The 12915-nt window shown below is 43.3% G+C and overlaps 1 protein-coding gene across 1 annotated transcript in view; it reads left to right on the top strand.

The window, feature by feature from the left end:
* Positions 1-12496, top strand: part of DUSP3 (dual specificity phosphatase 3) — a 385772-nt gene extending 373276 nt beyond the window's left edge. The window contains exon 3 of the mRNA XM_078645293.1: positions 10847-12496. Within this exon, the coding sequence (XP_078501419.1) occupies positions 10847-11052 (206 nt within the window). The 3' untranslated portion in view covers positions 11053-12496. The remainder of the gene's footprint in view (positions 1-10846) is intronic.
* The last annotated feature ends 419 nt before the right edge of the window (positions 12497-12915 follow it).

The raw sequence follows: 12915 nt of genomic DNA on the forward strand, positions 1-12915 counted from the left end.
GAAATGAAATAGCTTAAGATCTGGAACTCAATCGCCTATTGTCTGGCTAATGTGGGTGCCATTTTTGACAAACCATGTCTGCACCTGCTCAGTAATAGCAGTAGCAGCTCCTCCGCTAAGGTGGAGGAGCGTTGCCCCACTGTAATTAAGCATTGCAAATAAATGAAAAATAAAATGATAATAACTCTAAGTTATTATCATTTCAGGTTTTCCTTGTCGCACCAGCTTTGCGGGCGGGGCTGCTCTCGTGACAGAGCAGGGGCGGAGTGGTTTTCACTGCCTGAGTGCGCATGAATGTTTGGCCGGCCATCTAGGGCCGGCCAAACATTCTGGCGTACTTTGCATGTACTGCACCCAGACTGCATTACAGCCTGGGTGGAGAACATACCCAGGCCTCCAGTCCCTGTATGAGCGCCGAACCACGGTGCTTAGACCAATCACAACCCTGCATGCCTTTGTCGACACAGCAGAGAAAAAAAAATGTTTCTCTGAAGACGAAAATCAGACAGTTCATTGTTATTCTGTTTTGGGCAGTGTTTTTGTGGCAGAACGTGGGTCACAATATAATTTCAGTTTGATCCTTGTTTGCTTTGGACGGCCCCGGGCCGTACGACGTCACGGTGGACGTGTGCGGAGAAGAGTCGGGGGCCGTCCGAATCCCACCCACTAATTAAATCGCCTGCACAGCGCGGACATGTGCGGAGCATGCAAGGGGTTAAAGAAAATGAGCTGCCAGGTTTTGTTTTCATCCTTAAGCAGCTGTTTACCATTTGCTTCAATACTTAAAGTGTCTCAGCGTATTATGATTGTGGTCTTACACGCTCTGCTTTGTAAGGATTAGGGGACTCTCATTAGCTCAGGCCAGTGTTTTTCATTTTATTTATAATAAGTGTATCAACAAAAATGGTGAACTTGAGCTTTTGAAATCAGTTGGATTATGTTTCTTGGAAATCAGCCTTGTGTTATAAGTAGCTTTCACTTGTTCCAATGTGTTAAACCTACCATTGCAATATATAAATAAGCCATGCAAACATAGATTGGGTTGCGTTGAAGACTGGCAGAATATTAATAGCTACTAAAGCAAATACACGGTGGCGTTGAGCTATATAGAAAAAAGTCTAGAAAGCTAGAATAAAAGTTTGACTAAACAATGTTGGCAGTTATTCATACGAATAAATACATTTTTAGTACACAATGCTCATACACAATTTGTGTCTATTTGAAGACGATTCATCTTTCTCTCTCCTAATTTATGTATTAGAGTTGTCATGGTCATGTTAATATGTGGCTTGAGGTAAAGTAAGTAGCCTTGCCATCACTTATGAAAGATAAATTGATATGTTTAGATTGCAAGCTAATAATCAAAGATGCCTTGCAATGAGTATTCGTTTCTCCACCAGAATAAAGGCGACATCCATGAATGATGCCACAGTAGATCTTAAAGTCCCAGCTGACATCATCCAACAAAGCAATGTTCTGTAAGATCTACTGATGGTGGGGACTGTTAAAAATGCAGGACTGAGATGTTCCTTTTTATGTGGAATTTAAAATGTGTCTAGAGTTGGGTGTACAATATACTAAATATTAAAATGGTAAGCATGTTTGTGCCCATTATCTTAGGGGTTTAGCGCTTGCAAACACTGATTTATTTTTTATGTACTAAGCCCACTTAACAATTTAGAATAGGTTTTCCAAATCATTTTATGGGTTTAGGAATTCATTTTGTATCAGTATTTTGAAGTATTTGTTAAAGTGGTCCCTTCCAAATACCGATTCCTTATGGTATGTATTGTTTTGCGACCGAAATTCAGTCGCAAAACATTCATTCTTTACCACCACCTCAAAAGAGATGGAAACTCAATCGCAAATGGGAATGGGTCCCTATTGAACCCCTTTCCCTCTGTGAATATTAACAATACTCCTGGAGAAAGTTTGTAAACCTTTTCATTTTTTTGTTTTCCTTTTAGAAAAATAGACTGCATTGAAAAAAAAAAAAAAAAAATTCAAAAGCAATCACAAAAATGGCGGTCTGCACCATCTCTGTGACTGTAGGCAATCATAGTTGGTCGCAATTTGTGACCGACCTCACTAATATTAATAAGATAAGTTGTCCTGCGGCCCACTACGATTCTGTATTTTGTGAACTGACCTATTAATACGTGGATCGCTCTGCAAAATACAAATGAATTTGGGAAAGGTTGCAACCACTTTTACTGAATGCATTTTCAGTATATGAGACCCTTTATTGTATTGTAATTGCTGTTAAAATGTAAATATGTTAGTGTAAATGTTATGGTTTTTTACAATGTTTCTGTGAACTCTGCCACCTGAGGCCTTTTTGTGATACGTAGTGCTGTTAGTGCAGTTGTAAAGAGACAGGAAAGAGCAGGAGAAGCGGGTGTATAGCAAATAGTACGATTTTAGATGGCTTAAAGTGTAATTGAAGGGTGTTACATATTTTGTGTTCAAAACAGCAGACAAATAACCAGTGGCGTTGCAAGGTGGGGGCGTGGTCTGCCCCAGGCGGCATGAGTTTTGGGTGCGGCAGCCACCCCACTGCCCACTTTTAACTGCGGCGAGCAGTAAGCACATGGGCCTCCAAGGGCGGCATAAGGCCTAGCTACGGCACTGCAAATAACCTCCTGCCAATGCTTTTAGTGTTGAAGATATTTAACAAAATGAAAATACCATTTGCGTGTTTCTGGTTTGCACACTTTTCATATGTAAGAAAAGAGCACCGGTCTTTAGTTTTGTTCAAAGTGTCTAACTCTGTTGGGCTTCTGGGAGGCAATGTAGGAATCTGACTTCTAGGCTGATATGTGACACCTATGTTTTCGTGTTTTGGAGCCTCAACAATCTATGGATTCAGAATTCTGGGAGGTCCAGGAAGGTCCAGGAAGGACCAGGGGCATAATCAATCTTTAAAGCACTATCAACATCCATGCTGACCTTTCTTAAGGGCAGGCTTTCCCAGTTCAAGGCAATCTGTCTTGGATGGATTACGTTTTCTATGGTTTGGTTGCATGCATTTGTTAACTGTTTGCATGCACTTATAATCTGAATTTTCTATTTGGTTTAGAGAGATGGCTGAAAGGGGTCTGCTAATTGAATATTGAATTGCAGCATTTTACATTTATTTAATAGTCTCATATAGCGCTTAGCAGCCGTGGTCATTTGGCAATTTTCATTTAACCAGGAGCAATACATTTAGCTTGGTACTAAAAAGCACCAGAACTAAATTGCTATCAGAAGATCAAAACTGATTTACAATAAGTAACAGGATGAAAAGATGAAAATTACGTGGTCAGGGATGATGCAGAATTGTTTTTTAATGAAACCATCATCAATGTGATCCACACATGGTGGATTTTCGCAACAGGAGAGAAAAGGGGGTTTGGTCTAACATTCAGCCCAGAGAGGGTCTGTTCATAAGTGCTTTAGGGATGAGTCAAGAATAAGGCAGAACGGATAGGTTTTCTCATCATTCCTGAAAGTGAGGAGGGATTGGTTGGGTTCTGAAATGTATAGGTACTGAGTTCCAGGCGGTAATTGCAGCTCCAGAGACAGAGCTATTCTGGTCAAAAAAGAGGTTTTGAATGTGGCAATTTCAATTCTGAGATCATTTTGACTGTTCTTGTTTCTTAGTCCTACTGAGATTAGGAGTCGAACATGAAGACAATGAGGGTTGTATTGTGTAAGGCATGATATGGCAGACAAAAGTTTTGGAGATTATCCTGGCTTTTGGAGATTGCCCACTCTACATGAATTACATTGGCTATCTGTGGTTCAATTTCTTTGATGATGTCACTAGTCTGGCCACGGAGTGAGGTATGCCTTTTGGAGGGTCTAGGTGCATTTGGGAACCCACATTACAATTGCCAGAGTGTAGACAAGAGATTACAAGTGCATGAACAGCAACTTTCAGCTGATCTTTAATTGCGATGTCTCCAAATTTGGTGAGCCTGTGACGGAGACATTTATGCTTTTGACCATGTTGTTGATTTGAAGAATCAAGGAAAGTGATGAACCCAGTGTAAAGCCGAGAGACTTCGCAGTTGGCTTGAGTGTCAGAGGAAAAGCCTCAGGTTTTACATCTTTAAGAAGGTTAGACTTTAGCTTCCTTTTTCGGGATGGGGAAAAAGTAAAACTTCTGTCATATTTGTATTTAGTAGAACAAAATGTGTTCACATCCATCTATGAATCATAATCAGGCATGTTCTGAGATGGCTGATGTCTGTGATGGTGGAGTTTTTAGGTATAATTGCATGTTATCCGCGGATTGATAGAAGGATACACCTGAGCGGCTAAGGATCTCACTTAAATACCATGTTAAATGCTCAGCATTTCATATCCTAATGCTTTAAATATGTCTAAAAATGCAGATTCAAATGCAACTGAGCCTTTTTAGTTTGATTAACTCAGAATTATATTCCTAAATACTTTATTGGAAAGAAGGTTTTACATGCTGTTGAATTAGTTGCTCTAATTTGCATCAGCGGATGATCTGTAATTGGGTACACCTGCTTATCTTTTGGTGTTCCATATGTACCATAGCAGTGTCAATCAATCAATCAATCATGACACTTGTATAGCGCGCTACTCACCCGGAAGGGTCTCAAGGCGCTTGGGGAAGGGGGGTCCGCTACTGCTCGAACAGCCAGGTCTTCAGTTGCTTCCTGAAGGAGAGGTGTTCCTGGGTCAGCCGAAGGTGGATGGGGAGGGAGTTCCATGTCTTGGCCGCCAGGTAGGAGAAGGATCTGCCTCCGGTGGTGGTTCTTCGGATGCGTGGTACGGTGGCGAGGGCGAGGCTGGCAGACCGTAGCTGGCGGGTGGGTGTGTGGAAGATCAGGCGGTCGTTGAGGTACTTGGGGCCCAGGTCGTGGAGAGACTTGTGTGCGTGGGTAAGGAGCCGGAACGTGATCCTCTTGCTGACGGGGAGCCAGTGCAGGTCCCTCAGGTGGCCGGAGATGTGGTTGCGTCGGGGGATGTCCAGGATGAGTCGGGCGGAGGCGTTCTGGATGCGTTGGAGTCTTTTCTGTAGCTTGGCTGTGGTTCCGGCTTAGAGTGTGTTTCCGTAGTCCAGTCGGCTGGTGACGAGGGCCTGGGTGACTGTCTTCCTGGTTTCGGTCGGGATCCATCGGAAGATCTTGCGGAGCATGCGGAGGGTGTAAAAGCATGAAGAGGAGACGGCGTTGACTTGTCTGGTCATCGATAGGGAGGAGTCCAGGAAGAAGCCCAGGTTGCATGCATGGTCTGTAGGCTTGGGTGCGGTGCCCAGGGCTGGGGGCCACCAGGAGTCGTCCCAGGCGGAGGGTGATGGTCCCAGGATGAGGACTTCCGTCTTGTCTGAGTTCAGTTTCAGGCGGCTGTTCTTCATCCACTCGGCCACGTCTTTCATCCCTTCGTGGAGGCTGGTTCTGGCGGTGTCGGGGTCTCTGGTGAGGGAGAGGATCAGCTGGGTGTCGTCGGCGTAGGAGATGATATTGAGGTTGTGTTGGCGTGCGATGGTGGCGAGAGGTCTCATGTAAACGTTGAAGAGGGTGGGGCTGAGTGATGATCCTTGCGGGACTCTGCAGATGACTTCAGTGGCCTCGGATCGAAACGGGGGGAGGCGGACTCTCTGTGTTCTTCCGGCGAGGAACGAGATGATTCACTTCAGTGCTTTCCCTTGGATGCCGGTGTTGCTGAGGCGTTGAACTAGGGTGCGGTGGCAGACCGTGTCGAACGCTGCGGAGAGGTCCAGGAGGATGAGTGCTGCTGTTTCCCCGTTGTCGAGCAGGGCTCGGATGTCATCGGTGGCTGCGATGAGGGCGGTCTCGGTGCTGTGGTTGGCTCTGAAACCGGACTGCGAGGGATCCATTCGTCTCGAGGAAGGCGGCAAGTTGTCTGTTGGCGATCTTCTCCATGACTTTGGCAGGAAAGGGGAGGAGCGAGATGGGGCGGAAGTTTTTGAGGTCGGTGGGGTCCGCTGTTGGTTTCTTCAGTAGGGCGCTGAGCTCGGCGTGCTTCCAGCTCTCCGGGAAGGTGGCGGTGTCGAAGGAGGTGTTGATGACGTCTCGGAGTTGGGGTGCGATGGTGGAGTCGGCCTTGTTGAAGACGTGGTGGGGGCAGGGGTCAGTCGGGGATCCGGAGTGGATGGTGTCCATCGCGCGGGCTGTGTCTTCGGTGGTCACCGTGGTCCAGGTGCGGAGGGTGGCGGTGGGGTGCGTTGGTTCGACGGTTGGGAGCGTGGAAGGGGCGCCGAAGCTGTTGTGGATGTCGGCGATCTTGCGGTGGAAGAATGATTTGAGGGAGTCGCAGAGATCTTGTGAAGGGGTGATGTCGATGTTGCCGGTGCTGGGGTTGGAGAACTCCTTGACGATGCTGAAGAGTTCCTTGCTGTCGTGGGCGTTGTTATCCAGTCGGTCCTTAAGTGATTTCTTCTTGGTGGTGCGGATAAGCTGGTGGTGCTTGCGGGTCGCGAGTTTGAGGGCGGTCATGTTGTCAGTGGTCCGGTCGAGGAGCCAGGCTTTCTCGAGGGTGCGGCAGGCCTTCCTGGTGTCCTTGAGTTCGTCGGTGAACCAGGGGGCCTTCTTGCTTCTGGGTTTGCTGGGAGGGTTCTTCAGTGGTGCGAGGTTGTCGGCGCAGGCGGTCAGCCACTGCGTGAAGTTGCGGGCCGTTTCGTTAGGGTCCGGTGTGCTGGCCGGTGGGTTTTGGCTGAGGGAGGTGGTGAACTTGTCGGCGGTGATCTTGCTCCAGCTTCTGTGAGGAGCCTGTTGCGGGTGGTGGTGGGTTGTGGTTCTTCTGAAGCTGAAGTGGACGCAGCTGTGGTCGGTCCAGTGAAGTCCGGTGGAGTGGCTGAAGGCGATGTGCTTGCTGGATGAGAAGACGGGATCAAGTGTGTGGCCGGCGTAGTGGGTGGGGGTGTTGACCAGTTGCTTGAGTCCGAGGGTGGCGAGGTTGTCCAGCAGGGTGACGGTGTTGCGGTCCTTGCTGTTCTCCAGGTGGAAGTTGAGGTTTCCTAGGAGGATGTAGTCGGCGGCTGGGAGGGCGTGTGGGCTGATGAAGTCTGTGATGTCTTCGCTGAATTGTGCGCGTGGTCCTGGGGGTCTGTAGATGAGGGTGCCTCTGAGGGTCGTCTTTGGGTTGGTGTGAATCTGGAAGTGGAGGTGTTCGGCGGTGGTGAAGGTGTCGTCAGCGTCGGTCGTGATGCAGATGGTGTTCTTGTGGACGATGGCGATTCCTCCCCCGGTCTTGTTGACGCGGTCCCTTCTGATGATTTTGTATCCATCTGGGATGGCGATGGCGATGTCGGGGGCTGATGAGGCGTTCATCCATGTTTCAGTTTAGAGGGGGGTTGTGTGTGGCGAATCTTTCTTTAAATAGCACTCCTTTTCTTAAAACTCCTAAACTAATCTGGTCACTAATACCAGCACAGTCATTGTATGATGGTGCGAAGCATTTACTGCGAGGTCTGCCCGAATAAGCAAATCCGTCGTTAATGGCAATGGTGAGCAGCGCCTTGCGTGCAGAAGATGAGCCGACACTCCCAGACAGACCCTTCCACTTTCCAGTGAACATTCGATATGCATGTACACATTTTGCACAATATGCTCGTTCATTTATTTTTTCTTATACACTTAGACTTGTGCCTGTAGACAGTCTTGCTTATTCACAATATTCTGCGAATTCTGGATGATTCTTACTTATGGAGGCTCCCCAATGAGCATTGTTTAGAGAGTGTAATCACTTCGTGTGAGGGTGTTTTGTGAAAACAGATATCATTTTCACTGTGGAACGGATGCTCAGCTACTAACGACCTGTGTCAACTTCTTGAATCTCTTCATCAGCCCATCTTTGTGTTCATATTAGAGGGCAAGTGTGTTAGAGCTGTGGTTTGTGTGACGTGTGATGCATGAGTGGACTCCTTTCATGATAACTCTAAACTGTTATTCCTTTAGGATAACTATTCCGATTTCCACTCTGTTATTGCATGTATTCCTTCAGGATACCTATTCAGTTATCTGCCATGCCATTCTGTATTCCATTAGGATAACTATAGTAATGTCATCATGTATGTCCTCAGGATAACTATTTTAACTTTCTCACATGATTCTCATGTATTTCCTGGAGATAACTGTTCTAATTTCCTCAAGTCCTTATTGAGTTTTCCTTCTGGATAATTGTTCTGATTTCCCCTGGTGGCTCTCCTCTTTTCCTACAAGAGAGCAGTTCTAATTTCCCTATGTGATATATGCCTTCATTTATTCTGCATAACCATTGTAGTACGTCTTTTTTCTTCTTTACATCAGTGCTCAGTTTTAAGACAAAGGCCAGCAAGTTAATTTATCGCATTGCACCACATTGGTCTGCCTAAAAGTATAGCAAGTTACTTTACTCATCGCTCTTGTTGATCATATGGTAACTGGAGTTGTGTGTCCAATTTGGATGATAAATAAGTGTGTGCAAAAACAAAAAGAGAATAACGAATTCTCCACAACGTGGAGGGGGATACTCCTGGACCCCTTGACCCTAATCCATATAAACAAAGGAAGGAGTACCACCACAGGACATGCCAAGGTCTTAATGGAGTATAGGGAGAGGGAGTGTACAAAAGAAAGATGTTCTTTTGTTAGAAGACCCCTCACTCACCAACCTGGTTGGTGACATGCTTCATCATCGGGTCCCACCCGGACAGCCGAGTGCCGTCCGGGTGTGCTGCGACACCTGATTACAGTGGAGCGGGTAATTTTTTGTGAATGTGGGTTGAAAAAAAAGTGAGTTAAAAATTGGCCAAGTATAACTTTATGGAAAAAAACTTCATTCTAAAGTTACTGGACGATGAGGCATGCCACCAACAAGTCCTGTGGTGGTACTCCTTCCTTTGCTAAATAAATATGCCAAGGATTTTATAGATGTTTTTTGGCTATGCGCGCATCATGTTGAGCACCACTCTCGGAAGCCTATTCACTAACTTCATTTTATAGTACTTTTAATAATATTGAATTAGTACTAATCACGTACTAGAACATGCTATTCACAAACCTACATGTAATGGTCTATGCCTGTCGCCTCTCTAATTTTTTCTATACGGACATCTCTGCCTGATTTCGGAGATAGCCACACAGGTACGCCTGCATTTTTTAAATAAATGTGGGCGCGACAGAGAGGAGTTGCTAGAAAATTGGGAATACTTCCAACAAAATGGGAGTGGTCTAGGGATGGTTAAGGATGGGTTAAGAGCAGAGTATGAAGGGGCAAACTGCCAACCACAGAAAATTAAGTTCATTCCTATTCACAAACAACACTTCATGTGGTTACTACAGCCAAAAAAGTCCCACAACTGTTTTAAATGTACCTCATCTCAGATCTGGAGTAAGTCCAGCACTACACATGGCCAACCACTGGTAATGCAACACCCTCCCGTAGAACATAATGGAGACAGGGAGTTAAAATAGAACCCCTTAGAAAATAATGAATTCATGTAATACTATTTTAATACTATGATATATAATTTTACGTAAACAAATATATGCAAATATTTTTTTGTATAAAATATTTTAATACCTTTTGCAATCTAATCATTAATGTAACTTTATTTAACAAAAGAATTACATACATTTAAATGAATTCTATACTTCAAATTTTTGTAATTTTTACTACATAATAAATATAAACATTTTACTTTAGGTGGGAATTTAATTTTCATAAAGCTATAAAAAAAATCTTTAATATATTTAAATTAATATTGTATTCAAAACTAAATGAATAGTGCTGTAGCATTTTGTTTTTTTTCTACATTTAAAATAAACATATAGAATTAAATTACATTAATATTTAACAAAAAATACTCTTAACGTTTAAAAGAAAGTTTAATAAACTTTTGAAAATGTCACTATACTTTACCATAGGGAGATCTGCGTCCCTGTGGGAGAGATGTCTGCTAATATGTGAATAATTACTAGTAAGGCCACACTTGTAAATTTGGGTCCACCCTCTGGTTTCATAGGATGGGGCCATGTAAAGCTACACTTTGTGGTAAATTCACACTCAGAAACAGTGAATAGTCAAAAGTAATACATTTGCTAATGTGTAAATTTACCTTTGTGAATTGGCCCCTAGGTTTCAGGGTATAAATCCACTCAGACGTTGTCTTGGTTTGGCAGTTATACAGCACTATAAATTCTTCCATTTTCTTTTTTTAATTAGTAATGTGGTGAGTGCACCGTACATTTGTTGCTCAGATCAGTTTCATCTCAAATGCCAAATATCCTTTCTTTGTCTGTTCTGCAGAGGAAGCCATGTAGGTACAGTAGAGTTCATAACACAGGAGAAAGATAGATGAAGCGATACATGCACCAGATTTCGGTAGTGACCCATTTTATAATGTAGTAAGATGTGAATAATATGCTGTGCCACTGGGGTGGCCGGAGTAAGAGGTAAAAAACTTAGTTTGCTGTTAAGTTTTACTTAAGCACGTTTCAAGTAGAAACAGGAAATTCGATGATGCAAAACTTTTCTAAGGTACTACCGAAAGTCCTCGAAGTTTATCAGCCAAGTGTGTTCTAACATCGTACCTCCACCCCTGGTTAAATCGGGTTTCTATGAAACAGGTCCTCTTACAGTATGTTGTATGCACCCCAATCACACTTCGCTCACCACTAAATGCAGCTTTCTACAGCCATTTGTGGTTTTAAGCACGTTTTATTGTAAAGTATATTGTTATACACGAAAAAGAGATGAAAAGGATTGAAGGCTAAACTAATCAAATCTTGCGTAAATTCACAAAAGATGCTATTAGCTGAAAATGCATTTTGATCCTGATTGTCATTGCTTTGATGTGACCTGTATTTTGTTTGCATTGCAGGCCGCGTGATTGTTCACTGCCGTGAGGGCTATAGCCGCTCACCCACCCTGGTGATTGCATACCTCATGCTCCGCAAGAAGATGGACGTGAAAACAGCCCTAGCCACAGTGCGACAGAAGCGGGAGATCGGACCCAATGACGGATTCCTGAAACAGTTGTGCCAACTCAACGAAAGATTGGTACAAGAGGGCAAAGTCAACCCCTAGAGACCTGGGGGATACTTCACCCACTGGCTGAAAGTACCAAAGGCTCTGCAGGCAAACAAAAAAAAAACACCATCAAAACAAGGTCCAAGAACATTAGTGGGGCACACTTTGCCCGAGTGGCTCAGTGATTAGGTCTAACCTGCCAAAATAAGCTGAAACAAGGGGAACCATTGAGACCATTCCAAACACTCTCCAAATCTTCAAGAAGGTGTTGTTGCTTTGGAAACATGGCACAAATTCCGACCGCCCCTTAGAGTTGTTGCAATAAAGAACTCTCTTCCTCTTGGATGCACAGCTCAGCTGACTTTTACAACTTTTGTTTGCTTTTTGTAAGCCCTTATTATTTCTGTTCTTGTTTTCTCCATGTGACAAGTTCCAATTGACTTTCAACAGCCATTTTCTCAATTTTAGTGCTGCCAATTCTGCTTTTGAAGCGATGGGGGAAAATGTGGTTCTTCTGTTGGTGCATATTGGTGTGCAAAGGGCTGTCTTTAGACGAGTCACATGTTTTTTAATTGCACAGCTGTCACATGTTTTTGATTCCTACTACCCCCATCACCCCAAGGTGCCTAAGTTAGGTTTGAAATTTGATGTTTCAAAAACCAACAAGTCTAGATGCAAACATGTATACCACTTGAGCTCTTCTCTTTAAAGATCTGCCTTCAATCTGGACTGTGATTTTGGAAAATGCGAAAGTAGCCAAATCATAATTAAAAATATAGTTTTGAATGTAAACATTAAAAATAGGTTTATCTTCCCGAGTATGGTTTACTTTGACCGAACTTCAGTATATTTATTATGACTTTGAAGCAGATGAAGACTAAATAGTGTAATACAAAGATATTCTGCAAATGTATGCCTTTTATTGAAAATCGCTTGAAATAGAAAGCATGCGTTTGCTGATTTTAAAGGGGCAATGAAGGTGAATTTTCAGTTAATAGTTTGAGGAGCTCTGGTTTATCCCCATTTCTTTTTTATAGTGTTTTTTAATGTTGGATTTTACAGCGTTTTTGGTTTTTACTTAGGTAAATCATAAATATTGCTTTTAATAGCATAATATTTTGTAGTGTCAGTTGCCAAGCAAGGAGAACACCCAGGTTTTTTGTCTGGGAGATTTGATTCGTCATCTGCTAGGATAGTGGAGCATGTTAGTGCACCTGCGGCTTAGGCTTCAGAGATCCTTAAAGTCATGAGCTCCAATTGTCTGCTGGATCAAATTATGTTATTCCTTCTGAAGGTGATATAAGGAGAAGTTTTGTATTGATATCAGTTATCACTGTTTGCAGATCCATTTCTACTTATTTGATACATTATTAGTTATAACCACTCTATACCGAGTGCCTCAGTGTTCTCAACAGTATATAGAAGCTTTGAATTCAAATTTAATTTATCTATAAAAGGTGTCGTTGGTGTGAAATAAACATGTCCTAAGGACACCATTATTTCCAATTCTAATTTTTCTTCAAAAAAGCATTTTCCCACACATTTTACCCCTAAAACTGATTTGTGTTGGGAAAAACTAACATGCATGATAAAATATGAACCATGTAATGCATTTCTTCACCATCCTCGTACACTGCTAATAACCACATGTTGCTGCTGTTTGCTGAATGATGGAATTGCAGACACAAGTAAGCAACTGTTAATCAACAAGGTCATGAGAACAGTTATAACCACTGGTGAACCTGGAGCCTCCTGAGGATACAATTCAGCTTTGCTACAGTCTAATGGGAAGGAAATCATAATTTTACTGAAGGCCTTCTAAAAGAAACTAACAATTGACCTCTCAGATTTCATGCTCTGTGCTCATGCTATTTCAAACAACAAACATAATTCATTACTCGCAGCACACCAACAAATTAA

Source organism: Lissotriton helveticus, chromosome 5_1 (assembly GCF_964261635.1).
Source record: "Lissotriton helveticus chromosome 5_1, aLisHel1.1, whole genome shotgun sequence".
Taxonomy (NCBI): domain Eukaryota; kingdom Metazoa; phylum Chordata; class Amphibia; order Caudata; family Salamandridae; genus Lissotriton; species Lissotriton helveticus.